Genomic DNA, 16,251 nt, shown 5'->3' on the forward strand with positions numbered 1-16,251 from the left:
CTCCTTCTTTCTCAAACATCCAGAACACCATTGAAACATTGATTTTCCACAGGCTGAGGACCTGCTCTGCCACTGGGGTGACTTCACTGCAAATTTGTTTTCAGTCTGGAACAGCCAGTAGCGAGCATCCCGCCTTTCACACTGAGCATCTGCTCTGCAGTGAACATCCTCACCACAAATCTCGGCCCCCGTGGAGTGTGAGCCAGGGGCTCATTCATTCGACACACAGACATGCAGTTCCCTGCATCAGGCCTGGAGCTGGCCGGTGGACTCAGCAGAAGCAGGACAGGTGAATCCTTCCATGTCCGAGCTCCCAGCTCAGGGTTCCTCTTAGAACTGGAGTCCTGGTTAACATGTGTGCACACTGAGTGCCACTGTATCCCCTAAACTGCATCTGCATGGGGACTAGAGGAAAACGTTCATTTCCAACATCCTCACCCTTTACGGAAAAATTCTGTGAGGAGATAGCACGTGTGTCCATATGTCCACCTCTCTTCCCACACACCATCCCTCCTTTATCCCCTACCCATCCTTCCGTTCATCTTTTCACGAAGTCCTGTGGCTGCGCCTCTGTGGTTGGCCAGATGCCAGGACCCCTGAGATACCCTCAGTAGCTCCCTCTGCTGCTCCATTTAAACACCATGGTTCCACAGGTGGTGCACATGAGCCCAGGTGATTCCTGCAGAGTCTGTCCCCATGGAAGATAGGGGAGGCCCTGGTAATCCAGTGACCATTATACTGGGTGTCTCGAGCATTTTGCATGACTGTTAGGGATGCTGGATGGGTTAGACCTGAGTCATTGAGAAATATAGTGCTGGGTTTGGGTGTCAGAGTTACCCCTGTCAATGGTACATTTATGGAGAAGAGGAAGTTTGGGGTGACTGTGGAGCCCTAGTTCCTTCTCTTCCTTTGGGTACACAGGCAGACGGAGGAGCCCTCAGGTGACAGATTGTACCCTGGAGACTGGTCTTCAGGCCCCACTTGTTCTTCAGCAGGACGCTTGCTCTGTTGGAAGCGTGGAGAGATGGCAAAAGCTCTCACGCCAGGCTTGAGGCTCAGACTGGAGAAGCTGGGAGGGTAGCCCAGGCGTTCTGCTCAGCCTTGCTCCCTGGGGGAGGGGGGATCATTTGGAGAATGAGGGAACAGGAGGCTGTGCTCAGGAGGCCTCCAGGCTAGGCGATGGCTGTCTCCAAGGTCAGGTACCGAGGGTCAGGACTTAATCATGAAACGTTCCCTCCAAGTTGTAGACAAGCCGGTTATCTGACACTCAGCGGCGGGGAGATACTCTGAGAGGACAAAGTTAGTTCTCAGCCTCCTTGAGGACACCCTCCGGGCGCAGGATCATTCACCTGGGAGTTATCATGGCTGTAGCTACAACTAATACACAGACAGGAGAAGGTGCTCCCGATTCATAAACTAGAGAAAAGCGGGTTATCCCTGAACACATTCTACTATGTTCATCTTTGTCATAGAATAGAAATGGGCAGGATATGCAGCCGTCCCTTCCCATTGATGGGGGCTGAGCACAGCAGAGACACTGTCCATGGTGCTGATGAACACAGGCCACCTGGAGACTTGGGAGTTGTGGTCTTTGAGTCACATCTGCTTTCTTTCCATTCTGAAAAATTGGGCATTGCTAGAAAAGAAGAGGCTTCCATGGTGGCTCAGACAGTACAGAATCTTCCTGCAATCCCAGAGACCTGGGTTTGATGAATCTACAGAGATGGCAATGGCTATCCACTCCAGTGTTCTTGCCTGGAGAATCCCATGGCAGATGTGCCTGGAGGGTTACAGTCCATGGGGTTGCAAAGAGTTGGATGGACTGAACAACTTTCACTTCACTGGAAAGAAGGGGTGGGGAGAGCTGCAGGGAGTGTGGACTGGCCTCGATCTCCAGGGCTCAGGGCCAGTGAGATTGCTGTGGACATCGTGGCGGGACTTGACCCCACATCGGCCTGACAAAGTCCAAGCTGCCCAGAGCAGATTGCAGCGAGGGAAGATGATGCCCACGGCCTTGAGAGGAGTGGGAGGCAGAGCACAGAACCCTAAGAGATGTCCACAACTTCTAGCCCACAATCTGAGAAATGTGCCCCATTATTAAGGAAATCTACAGATGAAATTCAGATCACATGACTGGGAGACTATGGTGGGGTATTTGGGAGATATGGTGGGGTAACTTGGACATTATGGTGGGTGATGTATTGGGCTGAGTCCAATACATTCACAGTGTTCCAAGGCAGGAGAGGCAGAGCCAGAGGGGATGGGATGATGGAAGGAGACCTTGGGGACCTTTAAGATGTTCCACTGCTGGCTTTGAAGATGGAGGAAGCGGCCACGAACCAAGGAAAGCAGGCAGCCTCTCACAGCTTGGAAAGGCAAAGAAATGAACTGTCTGTAGAATCCAGAAAGAACAGCGTCATATTGACACTGTGGTTTGTGCCCCTAAATTTGTGGTCATTTGTTACAGAACAGTAAGGAACACCAAGAAGCGTCACCTTGTCTCATCCAAGACTGTGTGCCTGGGGGGATAAGAAGTAATTTAGACCTAAATCATGATCGGAAGCTTTGCAGGTGGTTTCTCTTACCTCTCATCTCATCTCAGCACAGATGATACTTGGCCATGCTTGCCAAGAGCATGCTTGCCAACTGTGGGCTCTGTGCCCTAGGGCACACACCTGCTGTGTTTGTGTGAGTGTGGGCACCTGATCCGAGCGGAACTATATGAGAACAGACCTATCCCAGGGACCTCAGGGAGAGACTGAGACTTGCTAGCCCAGGTGTGTGGTGGGGGCTGCAGGGGAGATCCGGGTGGGAAGGCCCTTGGGACACTGAGGAGGAGACAGGTGAGCCCTTTGCCGTCATAGTCAGGTTGAGTTTTAGGTAGAGCCTGCACCTTTGCCCTGAGGCTGACGTGTGTGTGTGTTGGGAGCAGGCTCACGATCCGCGTCGGAAAGCAAAGTGGAAACCAGCAGAAAGTGGATAGAGGTCACGGGAAGTTCCTGGGAGGACCTTGCTCAGAGCATGGCTTCTGGGTCCCTCTTACTTTGGTGACTCTGATTGCTCCTCTGGGTCCCCCAAAGGGAACGAGGTCCTCAGGGCTTAGGCCCTTAGGGAAACAACAGAAACCCATGGAGAGAGAAGGCATTCTGGATCCTTGATCTGGGGACAGACAAAAGTTCCTGTCCCATCGCTGACTCAGTGGAGATTAGTTGAAGCAATCTCTGGGGGATAGTGAAGAACAGGGAAGCCTGGCGTGCTGCAGTCCATGGGGTCCCAAAGACTCAGACACAACTTAGCAACTGAACAAAAAAAACTCAATTGAGGCAGCACAAGTTGGGGCCAGCAGGGCTTGGTGAGGATGGCCAAGGGCTCAGGACACCAAGAGGCTGCAAAGGGGCCTCACCCATAAAAGTTGTCTCACCCACGACTCATCCTTCCTGACTCGTGTTCTAGTGGGTCTCAGACGGTCCCATATTCTGTGCTCCAGAGACTCCATGCCAAGTGAGCAAGCACTGGGAGGTGTCTGGGACCCCAGGGCAGTGTGAGGACTGCCGAGTGCCCATGTGGCTGCCAAGGGTCTGGTGACCCTCCTTTCCTGTTAGCATGCCCCCTCCCTCCATTCTCAGAATCTTCCCCTTCCTTTCCCCCAGGGAATAGATGGGGAGGTCAGGTAACTAGAGCTAATACTTTCCCTGAGCAACCATGGAGAGACCAGAGCAGAGATTCAGGTGAATTTCTTGCTGGACAAGACCCAAGGGCAGTATATTTTGCAACCAGGGGAAGGAAAGTGCTCTTGATTCAGATCTCTCTGGTGGTCCACCGTGGGTCACAGGACCAGTCACTTGCCCTGCTGAACCTCCCCCCACTGTGGGAATCGCAGCCTGAGTTCTGGTCCATCCAGGCTTCAGGGCAGCCTGTCAGTGTTGCCAGGAATCCAGGAGGACCCTGAGCCTGGGCCCAGGTTCCTGAATAGCCTCAGATCTCAGAGCTGGTTCTCTGCCTCAGGCTCTTCCTCTTGACCTCACTCGGGTCTTGGGTCTCAGGTAAGCTCTTTCACACAGTCCGTAAGGAGACGTGTCTGGAGGAACTAAGGACCCGCATCTGCTTTGTGGCTGATATTACAGTAAACGTCTGTGTCGGGGTGTAGTAATTCCTGCAAAAGAAAACCGATGCCTTCCAGCTCATGTAACCTTCTTAGATGACTTCCCAGGGACTTCCCAGCCCCGGGTTACCCAGGGTCTGTTCGTGTCAGAGGTTTTTGGTCCAGACCCACCTCCCCTTCATCCCCTCTCCATCTTTCCTGCTATTTCTTGGACCTCCAAACACAGCCAGGTGTGCAGGGGGCACTTCCTTTGCCTTCTGGGCTATGGAACCAGAACTTGGATCCCCACACTCACCTGGTAGATGGGAGCTGGTGGCCTGGCATCAGGTAGGGAGGCCTGGGCATGGAGGAAGTGGGCATCAGAGGAGAGGGAAAGAGAGTCATTTCTCCCGACCAGCCATCTCCAAGCCTGGAACCCCGACCCCAAATCCTATCTGGGCTCTGTTTCCCACCCTTGTTAGCCTAGCTCCCCTGACGGATGATCCAGTGCCCACTCTCTTCCTGGCTGAACTCCAAGGTTCTCCTGAGTTCTAGTCAGGGGACCAGAGCAGCCTCTGCATAAGGTTGTGGGTGGTCATGTCCCTGAAGTGCATCCAGCTCCCAGCTTGGTGGGACTTGCCATGTTCTAACTACTCTGATGAGCTTCCCTGGTGGCTCAGAAGGCAAAGAGTCTGCCTGCAATGTGGGAGACCGAGGCTCGATCCCTGGGTCAGGGAGATCCCCTGGAGAAGGCAATGGTAACTCATTCCAGTATTCTTGCCTGGAGAAATCCATGGACAGAGGAGCCTGGCAGGCTACAGTCCATGGCGTCACAAAGACTGGACATGACTGAGTGACTTTCAACTACCCTCGAGTGAAGGGTGTCTCACAGTGCTTCTGGGTTGGACAGTCCCCCTGCCCAGAGCTTGTGAAGCGGGGACGCTGGGAGAAGAGACAAGGAAGGAATGTACTTACCTGGGAGACAGAGCTGCCAGAGGGACCACCTCCTGGGAGGAGACAGGAGTTACCACTGAGCATGTGAGGAAGCTTAGCCCATTCTCCTAGGAGAGGTTGGATGTCCACCTTCCGGAGAACCATGGGAGAAAGATCCCCACCAAGGGAGAGAACCTCTGGCAATTTCAGGCCCCAGTGAGGGCGAGGGAGCCTCCCAGGATGATAACCCATAGGAAAAGCAGACTAGCCAATTGGATCCCCTGTGCTGAAGCCCCAGAGAAAGGGCCAGAGACCCTGGGGGTGGCAGGCAGGAACAGACATGGCAGGGCCTGACCGGGGCTCCCCGCTGTCCTGGGCTGAACAGACACTCACCTGAGGTGGACGCTGGGGGCCAGTTCCCTCTGTTGTGCAGGCAGCCGGGGTTAGGAAAGAAAAACAAAACAGGCATATTTGTGAGGAGTGTAGACGGAGGTCAAGGCTTTGTTGTCAGAACACGGGACAGGAGGATCTGAATGTCCAAGCAGGGGCTGGACACCTCCTTTCTCCACCAAGGCTGCTTCGGAGGGGAGGGCCCAGTAAGGACACTGAGGAAAGTCCTTAAGAAGCCATTTCTGCCCTGAGTCCAGAGGGGCAGGACCATAGGCTAATAGGGTTCAGGAGAAAGTGGCCACTGAAGGGACCAAGGCTCTGGGAAAGGCGTCCATCCATCCAAAGCTTTGTCTGAGTGGATTCATCACGCTTATGGAGAGAGCAGGGCCAGTGCACGGGGAGGAAAGCGGTCAGCCAGAGACTCTGGGATCTCACTGAGGGCAGTGTCGCTGCTGTGGCCACCTGCCCTCACCCAGGAGCTGCTGAAATGTGACAGTGGCCTTGTCCTCTGTCTCCATCTACCTGGACCTTAAGTGTAAAGACATCCCACCACCTGCGGACCTGGCACGACGTTCTGTCTCATGCATCAGGGGTGTTGTTAATGCATCTGCCACGTGGGGGCATTTGACCCCACCTGGCCTGTCCAAACTTCCACTCTCTGGCCAAGTGTGGACTTGGCGAAGACGACCCTCAGGTCCTGGCCCTGTGACTGCCCCTCATCAGAGTAGGTGGATTTAAATATACAGGAAGAGATACCTTTTTCTGAGTACTTACTACCTGCCAGCCTACATATATGGAACGAGGACAAGGAGGTGTCTTAATTGTGTTAACTGATAGATGGGCCTTCCCTGGTGGCTCAGAGGTAAAGAATCCACCTGCCAATGCAGGGGACACAGGTTCGATCCCTGGGCCAGGAAGATTCTCTGGGGAAGGAAATAGCAACCCACTCCAGTATTCTTGCCTGGGAAATTCCATGGACAGAGGAGTTCATGGAGTGGCAAAGGAGATGGATACAACTTGGCGACTAAATAACAAAATAAATGAGGATGGTGCTAAGGAAGCTGCCACAGGTCAATACCTGGTGAGGCAGGAACTGAAGGACGAGAGAGAATACCCGTGGGGAAGTGGGGAGGTCCTGGAGATCCAGGCCGGAAATTGGAGGATGGGGTGTCCTTCCTCTAGGACTAGGGTCAACCTGGGGGTGGGGGCAGCATCTGGGAATGCCACTGTACCTGTGAAGGAAAATGAAACACCCCAGGACAGCCAGCAGCGTCAGCACAAGCAGGACCCCAATCACGATGCCAGTAATGGCCCCCACACCGAGGGCTCGGGTGTTTTCTCGCCCTGAAAGCAGAAGAGAAAGAGAGAGGGGAAATGGGGTCCGAGTTCACTGGAGGCAATACCAAGAGGAGTCTTACAGGGAGAGGGCCTGGTTAGGTGGAAGGAAATGCTCTGAGGCCTGTGTGGTTGCGTGTTTTGTCATCACAGTGTCCTCCTGACTCTCCCACTGCACGAGGCTGCATCATTTCCCTCTTCGTCAGATTTGAAACCTTGGACTTGCTCTAGCTCTCCATTCTCTCACTGTAGCCATCTCCATGTCCTGTTCATTTTCCTTTGAAGGACTCTTTTCTTCTCACATTATGCGCCCTCCCTCTGATTTTTTGTTTCCATCACAACTGTCGGTCTTAGAGGGTAGTTCCTCTCCAGTCCACCCAACATTGATTAGTAGTAATAATATTAATGAACTGTTTCCAGGTACTCCTGTGCGACTGGCAAAGTGGGGAATCCTTTACACCCATTTTTTCTGATCTTTCCATCCCCACGAGGGAGGGGTTGTCATCCCCGCTGTGCATGCACAGATTTGAGACACACAGTTCTTCCATAAAGGAATGGAGGCCCCAGAGCTAGGATCAGGTGGAACAGAAATGTAACTGAGTTGTTTGACTCTACAGCCAAAACCCACAACGCTGAAATCCAAAATATCCTCTGTGAACACTTCTTACCTGCCCACTCTGTGTGGGTAAGAATTTTACCTACAGAAGAATTTTAATCTCATTCCCTTCCTAGTGACCATCCTCACAGCAGCCCTAAGATCCAGCTCTTCTTCTCCAGTTTTACAGACGGGGAAACGGAGGCACAAGATCCAGTACCTTGCCTACAGTCAAACAGTTCTCACAAACAGTAAGCAAACTATGACAAAATTAGCTAAGTTTTGCATAATTAATTAAACACATTGCTCTACAGGCTCCAAAAGGAGACTACCCACATCCTCATGATTTGCATTCATTACACACCCATTTCCAGTGAAATTACAAGGGAAGATGGAGAGGTGTGGAAGGTCACTATAGTGCTCAGTGGGGCACTGGATCACATTGGCAGACTCTGACTGGGAGGAGACCCCACACTGATCAGACCCTGCATCCTCTGTCCTGACACTGTTGCTTGTCTGGGACAGCATCACCTTCTCAGTGAGCCGTAAACTCTGCTCATTGTTTCACCGACCATTGGATGCTTGTCCCCATATCACTTGGTCTTATTACATCCAGATTGGAAGGCTCATGGGATTTCTAAGAGGGAGGGATTGATTACCAAAGAGCATGACCTTTGTCTGTGGTTCCAGATCATTGGGATTGCCTCCTCTGTCCATGGAATTCTCCAGGCAAGAATACTGGAGTGGGTTGCCATTTCCTCCTCCAGGGGATCTTCCTGACGCCCAGGGATCAAACCTGCATCCCTTAGTCTCCTGCATTAGCATTGGCAGGCAGGTTCTTTACCACTAGCCCCACATGAGAAGCCCCTAGAGAGGGAAGGGAGTACTTCAAACTTGAGGAGAAGTCCAGTTCCTTGATTGATGCCATCTGAGAGTTCGTGGGATGAGCCTTCCTTCTCAGGGTCCACAACTAGCCTCCTCTCTTTGTGGTTTTCTGCTCCTAGTGTGCTTGTCTGAGATTGACCCAGTAGCCACATAATCAGTGTCCATGTCTAAAGCACTGGAGTGCACAGTGTGAGGGGATGGCTGTCTCCACATTGGTCAGGTCTGAGGAGCACCTGCTTCTCAAGAAAGATGTGTTCTTCCTCATTGTTAAATTATTTAAACAGGGTTGAAGAAAATCTGGAGCTGAAGAATAGGAAGTGAAAACAATAACTTAGAAGGGCGATTCCTCAGCACGTCTGAGCAGGTAGAAGAAAGCATCTGTGAACACGAAGATAGAAAAAAAGAAGTTACTCAGACTGGGGAGTAGAAAGGGAAAAAAAAAAGGCAAATAGTGACTCCAGGCAAAGTATTATGCAGAACTCCATCAGGTGGACAAACATATGCAGGATGGCAGTTCCTGAAGGAGAAGAGAGAGGGAAAAACAATGAAAAATATATATAAAAATGAATGGTTTAAAACCTCCAAAAGTAGATGAGATCACATATTAGAGATGGTTGAGGAACTCCAAAAAGGGGTAACTCAAGATATAGACTTTGTGACACAATAGAGTCAAAATGTTGAGAGACCGAGGGAAAGAGGAAGTGAAAAACGCAGCGAGAGAGGAGTGACTCAGCGTGTGCAGCAGATCTTCAACAGTGTGAAAAGCAAATTCCACATCAGAAGGCGTTGGGATGACCGACTGAAGTCCTAAAAGCAAGACTGTCAACCGGCGAAGCAATGTACAGAGAAGCTCTCCTTCAATGAAGCTCAAATTAGGACTTTTCCAGATAAACAACAGTCGAGGGAACTCATTCCTTGGAGACACAGCATATATGAAGTGTGAAAGGAAGCCTTTAAGATGACTGAACAAACATTACACGGTAACTCAGAGCCACAGGCAACCTAGACAAGAGTGGTCAAATTACACAATAGGTAGCTATCTTATCTGAGCCGGTATTATTGTCTTTTATATAATTGCTCATTTTTGTTTTTTATTTCAAAGATATTACATGAGACAATGTTTATAAATCTATATAACGGGCATATATTGTACAAGGACGGCTGAAATATATGACAACAAGTGTGTAATATGGAGGCGATGGAGATGCACAGGAGCACCTTGTTTGTAATATACATCATAGATCTGGTTGGTATTTCAACTCGATAGTTATGTGTTTAAGATATAACTGTCATCTTCAAGTTAGGCGCTAAGAAAAGAACTGAAATACATTGGAAAGGGGAAGAACAGAATCAAAATGACACATATGAAAGGAAATCATCTAAATACCAAAGAGGAAGTAATAGAGGAATTAATGAATAAAGCATGTAAGACATATAACAAATAGCTAGATGGCAGAAGCTCTTTCTTATTGGGAAGTATTTGAATGATAGATAGCCTCAACCTTCAAATTAAAGGCAGAGGTTGACAGAATGGATAAAAATTATAACCCCTCTCTATACTCTCTTCATGAGACTCACTTTAGATACAAAAACATAGAAGGTTGAAGTAAGGCTGGAAAAAGATATTCTATGCAAATAGCAATAAAAAGAGAACTGTGGTGGCTGTATGAGTGTCTGCTATAATCATCTCTAAATCAAAAAAGCCTGCAAGAGACATTAGGACCTTGCATATCAAGAAAAGTTTCCATCCATCAAGGAAATAGAACAATTATAAGCATTATGCACCCAACAACACCAGATTTGTGAATCAAAAATGGACAGCATCGAGGGGAGAAATAGCTCGGTCATAACACTGACACTACAACACCCCACTTTCAATAATGGACACAGCAGTCAGAGAGATTTCACTGACAACTAGAGACCGTGAGAACACTGTAAACCAGAGACCTAACCGACCAACAGACAACACGCAGTCATAGGAGTTTATGTTGCACAAAGTACAGTCCTCAAGGCCCCCAGCTCTCACCACACATGACCACCGCCCATCCTGTGAAGAAACGGTGTCACTTCCACTGTAGAGACGATGGTGCAACTAAGAAAGCCAAGTGGAGGGACCTGGAGTTGAGTGTGGCAGCAAGCCTGCAATCACAACAGTGCGAACTAACATCCTGACACTTACTGCCTGAACATGTCTGCTGTAATTTCCACCTTCATCGGAGCGCGTATTCACAAAGCTCTATAAAGTGCATAACAAACACCACTGTACACATAAGAAAAAGGAGATTTAGGCTTTATGACTCACCAGGGCTTCCTAGGAGGCACCAGTGGTAAAGATCCCACCTGCCAATCAGGAGGCATAACAGACACAGATCCAATCCCTGGGTGGGGAAGATCCCCTGGAGGAGGTCACAGCAACCCCTGCAGTGGAAGGTGGAGTCTTAACCACTGGACTGCCCAGGAAGTCCCAGGTACTGATTTTAGTGCTGCTTCCAGCGGTCTTGGCAACGAGGCTTCACAGCAGAGGGCCAGGAGAAATCAGGGGATGAGGAGGGGAGAGACAGCACATGTTCTAATTGCTTGAAGTGAAGGAAATGAGATGATAGGCTAATTGTTGGTGGACTTAATAAAAGAAGCTTATCCAGTGAAAATGGACTTCACTGGAGGCTTAGCCGGGAAGACTGCCTGCAGTGCAGCAGACACGGGATCGATCCTTGGGTCAGGACGTACCCTGGAGTAGCGAATGGCAACCCACTCCAGGATTCTTGCCTGGGAAATCCCATGGACAGAGTAGCCTAGTGAGCTCAAGTCCGTGGTGTCACAAAGAGTCGGACACCACTGAACGACTAAGACAGGAGGCGACAGTGGTCACTCACAGGTCACCCTCACCCTAGGGGGCCACTTCTGCTGGAGTTGCCCCTGTTGGAGACCTCACACTGATAAGCCCCGGCGTCCTCTCTGCTGACGGGGTCTATGGTGAGGGTGCTGCTGTCTGAGGACAGTGTCATCCTGTCTGCGAGGAGGAGACTCTGGCCTTTGAAGAGCCAGCGTATGGAGACCCCAGTCTCATCTGTGAGGCAGGTCAGGACCACGGGGCCCTCATGTTCTGGGACTGTGGTGTTGCTGACTTGGAGGGAAGGCCGTGCCACTGGGTCTGTGGAGAGACAGAGGGGTGACTGCTGAGAGTGGGTCAGGGGCCTGGGTCTTGCTCCCTCCTCAGTCTTGGGGCCCAAGACCTCTGTAAAGATGACTGTGAGGAAGGCCCTGGGTCTTTGTTCAGGTGGCAACGGGAAAGAGATGATCGCACATCTCCTCTGACCCCCAGATCACACAAGAGGGACCCTTGCCTGGTTGCTGGGACAACACTCTAGTACTAGACAGCTCTGTGCTATCAGCCCTGGGAACCTTGATCTTCTGACTGTGGGGCTATCCAGGACAGTCAGAGAATGTAGGATCTGAGAGTACATGTTGTGATTGGGAATAGAGAGAGCCTGGGTGTATTCCTGGGGCCTCACACTGACAAGCGGGGAGCGCTGTGTGGCTGGGTTAGAGGCTGTGTGGCAGGAGAGGTTGAGGTTCCCCTCTGGATGGTCAGAGGAGTCTGAGGGGTAGTGGTGGGGTGATCGGACCGTTTGGAGCAAAGAGCAGAAAGGCCACACATGGTGCAATCAGAGGGAAGGCAAGTTCCTGGTCTGTATTGGGGCCCCTGGGTCCTTCATGCTCACTCATTGTGAGTCTGACGTTAATTTGTTTCTCCCATCATATTCTGGTGATCCTCAGCCACCCACACAGAGCAGCCCATCCCCTCCCTGTCCTCATTCAAGGTGGACCTGCCTGGGCTTGCCTGGGACAGGAAGTCATGGCAGTCTGGGTGTCCAGGGGTGATGGCCCATGTACTCGGACCTGAGAGGGAGGGGTGTGGATTGGCCTCTGGCAGTATGCATTTGGGTGGGCAGCTCAGGCCACATAGGAACAGAGGTTACTCACAGAGGACATCCAGGGTGAATGGGTCACTGCGGCTGATGCTCACTGGGTTCCGGGTTTCACACACATAGGGTCCTTTCTCTTTCCTTGTGACGGTGACCACTGTGAGAGTCCTCTTGTCCTCGGACAGTTCCAGCCTGGTGCTCTTGGGGAGGCTCTGATTGCTGATCCACCACATGTAGGAGGTGTTCTGAGTCTCAGGTCCACATGTTAACACCACAGTGTCCTTGTGCTCCCAGGGCTTGGAGTTGTTGCTGGTGATGATGGGTGTGGGTAGCACCGCTGTGCAGATAACAGAGAGGACATTGCCCTGAGCCTCCCTGGTGGCTCAGACAGTAAAGAATCTGCCTGCCAGTGCAGGAGACCTGGGTTCAGTCCCTGGGTCAGAAAGATCCCCTGGAGAAGGGAATTGCCACCCAGTCAATATTCTTGCCTGGAGAATTGCATGGACAGAGGAGCCTGGTGGGCTACAGTCCATGGAATAGGAAAGAGTAGGACGTGACTGAACGATTAACACTCTCACTTTCTTATACTTTTGGCTCCTCTGAAAGCATCTTTCAACAAAATTGGCATCCTTCGCCTCTCAGCCAGACTTTAAAGAATAAGGCAGGCTTGTGTGTGGCAGGACAAATGCATGGGGACCTGAGCTCAGTGAGTGTGAGGCCACCTGCTCTATGTCTGGGAGAAGCACAGGCTTCCTTCGGGGTTGATTGTGCAGCAGCGTTTAGTGGTGGACAGAACAGGGTAGATTCAAAGACCGCCTCACATATCTCCGAGTTTTCACCAACCAGCGTCAGGAGAGAGCTCCTTGGGCAGCACCCTGTGGTGGAGGAGCTGCCAGCAGTGTCTTCCTTTCTGTGTTCCTCTCTGGGGGTGCTGAGATTTTTCTGGCGTCTCTAAGTCCCCTAGGGCATTTGCTTGATTCCTGGGGACCTCGTACCTGTGTGCTGTCCATGCTGAGTCTCATGAGTAGGACCAGACTGTGCCCCTGCACGGAGGTGGCTCTTGGGGCTGAGCCCTGGCTGGTGACCAGCTTGGAGCCTCCAGATTTGGCACAGGCTTCCCAGGGTCACTGGAGGCAGGAGCCCTGGGACAGGGTCTGGGAGGGACTTCCTGGGGCTGAGCTTCTCTGTGAGGATCCCTGGGGGCCCTCAGGCCAGGGTCTTCCCTGAGTCCTGCAGGGTCTTCCTCAGGGTCATGGTCACGGGGAGGGGCCCAGGGGGCTGACTAAGAGTGCTCTCCCTCTGCCGAGTCCCTCATCAGACCGTCCTTCTCTCTACACAGTGTCTGCAGGGCCTGGCTTCCTGGAAAGCATTTCTGACCCTTTGGAGTTGGTCTCCACAGTGTGCGCGCTGCACTGAATGTTCAAACCCCAACACGGGACACAATGCAGAGGGGATGGAGGTGCCATCCGGGTTAGTCAGAACAGAATTCATCCCCCAACACCCCGAGGTCAGAGAGGAGGCACTCACGGAGTACATGGAGGTGTCCAGTTTGTCTTTCTGTCTGTAAATCATCCTTTGTAATGAGCAGGAGGTAGGAGCCTGTGTCTTTCTGGGTGACGCTCTGGATCAGCAGGGTTCCGCTGGGGTAAAGTGTCTCCCGTCCGCTGTGTGCAGGCCCTTTGGTAGTTGCGTTAGTGTCTACCCTATATGATGCGATTAGCTGGCTGTTGTCTACCCTTTCTCCTCTGTACCAGGCATAGGCTAGAGGATTCTCTGTCAGGTTGTGGGCAAGTAGAAGAATATCCGACCCTTCTGCAGCAAGGGGGGGCATCGTTTCAATAGTGAGCTGGGCAGTGGTGGGCGGGGTCCAGAAAGTTAAGAGGGAGACTAGGAGGGAAGAGAGAGAAATCAGTTAATATTGTGACCTATGTGGGGGATGGGAAAATGGTGCCCTGGGTCCTGAGCAGGTCTCTTCATCCCTCAGCCTTAGTGTGGGTGTGTGTGCATGTATGTGTGTGTGTGGTTCAAGGTCAGCAGCATGACCCCCATCACTTCAGCCCCTCTGGGCTCGTTTTTTCCTGTTTCCCCAGCTGTCCCCTGGCTCACTCCCTCACTGCCCTCACACTCCTGCTCACACTCAGGGCCTCTTGGGAGATGCCCCTTGCCCCGACCAACTGCTGTAAAGACCCTCCGTGCTCACTTGCTGACCCTTCCCCGCTCCCTTTCCTGCGTGACGCCTGTAGCACCTGCCAGCACACTCTCGATCTCTCTGCTTGTCTGTCTTCCTCCCCACAGAGCGTGGGCTCCGTGAGGGCAGGGGCTTGTCTGATCCTGCTTGAAACCCAGGGCCAGGACCAGGCTCCAGTCATTAGTACCTGGGGATGAAGGAAGGAGAAGTCCCAGGAATTCCACAGCCTGCTGTTTATTTGTCAGTTTCTAAGGGTGCGGGTAAGGACAAAGTTTACTGTTCTGGTTGTTTTTCTGTACTGACACAATAAACTGTTATTATTGTCATCAGTTTTCAACAATTACTGCTCAGTGAAGAATAACTCATGAAACCTACAGCAGTTGAGGTCTTCCCACCCCTCACCAGCTCTAGTTCATGGAGAGTCTCCTGTGGCTGAGCCCCCCACCCTCCCCTGTCCTCTGCGCTCAGGTGTGAACACAAGCCCTGTGTCCCCTCTCAGAGCCCTGTCTCCCCCAGACACCAGCCAGTCTCTTGTTCTCCAGTCTCTGCCCACTCCCTGAAAATCGTCCCCTCTCACCTGCCAGGAGGAGCCTGTTCCAGGGGACATGCCTCCTGCTTGCAGTGCCCGACCGGGGCTCCATGGTGCCTGCTGTCTACTGTGTCCCTCTCTCTGGGAGGAGAACTTCTGGTCCAGAAACGCTCAGAAGCACTGCAGCCTGCTGTGTGAGCTCCGCTGTCCTTCCCTCTGTGTGCTGGGCCTCCTCCGGGGGCAGGAGCACGTCGCTGGGTCACGTGGCCTGGGGCGGGGTCTCTGCCCAGGCCCCGCCCTCTGCCTCCCCTCTCCTCCTTCCCTCCCTGGTGGTCCCCCTCCCCCGTCCCCCTCTGTCTGTATTTCTATTCCCTGAACTCTGCTGAGTCCCCTGCCTTCTAGAGCAGTGATTCTCCACCTACACACACACACACATCTACACACATATACCCACCACACACATACATACACACACAGCTACACGCAGACACCTACATACACACACATCTATACACACACACGCACACACACACACACCCTTGTCTGGAAAAGCACAACCTTGGGGTGTCCGGGCCCGAGGTTCCCACTGCTCTGGATCAGATGCACACTCAGCCTCCCTCAGAGCCTTCTGTTATCCCTTTCTGGCTTTTCCCTTCAGAGGAGGAGCCTGGGGGTGGGGGGTGCATGAGGAACGTTGTCACAGGGACGTCTTCCCCACGGTGCGTGGGAATCACCTGTGGAGCTTCATGAAGACTTCGAACCCCCAGGTGTCACCTTAGAAATGCTGTTTCAGCAGCCGCCAGGTCACACGCTCGCCCAGCCCAGCTGAGACCCCAGAACACCGGTTAGGCTGCCCCACCCACCCCAGTGTTGGCCTCTGCTGTGTTTTGGTCTGAGGTCTCTCAGCACAACACACAGATCCAGCGGTTTCCAAATGTTGGTGGTAATTGTTCCCGGACACAGAAACCCAGCTGGATGCCCAGGGTCTTCCTGTTCTCAAATATCTGAGAAGACTGCATTTACTCCACCCTCAAGGTCACACTGACTCTGGAGGAGAGAAAGGAGTCAGATGAGCGATGACTGGAGAGGGGACCTGACCTCCACTTTCCAGTGTCACCAGCCTGGCATCTGTTTTCAGGGACAGAGACCCAGAACCGAGTGTCAGGAGGAGCTGCAGTTCTCAGGTGAGAAGGGAAAGGCTTCCTGTGTGTCCTGGGAGGAGAGGAACCTGGTACTGATGGGTGGGCTGACTCTGGGCTCCCTGGTCCTCGGGTCAAGTTCCGGGAGACTCTCCGTCTCTGTGTCTATTGCCTGAACCTTGGTTCAGAAACTATTCAGGTCCTCCTTGCCATTATAGGGCCTCCTCTGTCACCTGGCTGATCTTTCTGT

The 16,251-nt window shown here is 52.1% G+C and overlaps 1 protein-coding gene across 6 annotated transcripts; it reads right to left on the minus strand.

Moving 5' to 3' along the window:
* Positions 1 to 3,729: 3,729 nt before the first annotated feature.
* LOC147353945 (cell adhesion molecule CEACAM6-like) lies at positions 3,730 to 15,084 on the minus strand. 6 transcript variants are annotated; one of them, XR_015146139.1, is made up of 9 exons: positions 14,911 to 15,073; positions 13,673 to 14,032; positions 12,204 to 12,482; positions 11,106 to 11,370; positions 6,637 to 6,748; positions 5,408 to 5,436; positions 5,057 to 5,142; positions 4,398 to 4,439; positions 3,730 to 4,153 (listed from the first exon to the last, which is right to left on the minus strand). XR_015146139.1 is itself a non-coding variant. In XM_086352844.1 (9 exons), the coding sequence occupies exons 1-8, from the start codon at positions 14,972 to 14,974 to the stop codon at positions 4,426 to 4,428; spliced, it is 1,155 nt and encodes a 384-aa protein (XP_086208970.1). In that variant the 5' UTR covers positions 14,975 to 15,073; the 3' UTR covers positions 3,730 to 4,153; positions 4,398 to 4,425. The 6 variants fall into 6 exon arrangements, 5 of the variants coding, with proteins under 5 accessions (XP_086208970.1, XP_086208973.1, XP_086208972.1 ...); XM_086352844.1 differs by having other exon boundaries at positions 5,057 to 5,088; XM_086352847.1 differs by lacking the exon at positions 11,106 to 11,370 and having other exon boundaries at positions 5,057 to 5,088; positions 14,911 to 15,084.
* Positions 15,085 to 16,251: the final 1,167 nt, after the last annotated feature.

This window comes from Bos grunniens, chromosome 18 (assembly GCF_055505025.1).
Source record: "Bos grunniens cultivar Pamir isolate PY7600 chromosome 18, Bosgru_T2T1.0, whole genome shotgun sequence".
NCBI lineage: Eukaryota > Metazoa > Chordata > Mammalia > Artiodactyla > Bovidae > Bos > Bos grunniens.

Excerpts from the sequence above, each read along its gene's own strand:
- LOC147353945 (XM_086352844.1), bottom strand. The coding sequence starts at position 14,974 with ATGGAGCCCCGGTCGGGCACTGCAAGCAGGAGGCATGTCCCCTGGAAC. Across the intron at positions 6,749-11,105 it reads AGCAGAAGTGGCCCCCTAGG|GGCGAGAAAACACCCGAGCC; the intron begins GTGAGGGTGACC and ends TTCTGCTTTCAG. Across the intron at positions 5,437-6,636 it reads TGTTTCATTTTCCTTCACAG|AGGGAACTGGCCCCCAGCGT; the intron begins GTACAGTGGCAT and ends CCTGCACAACAG.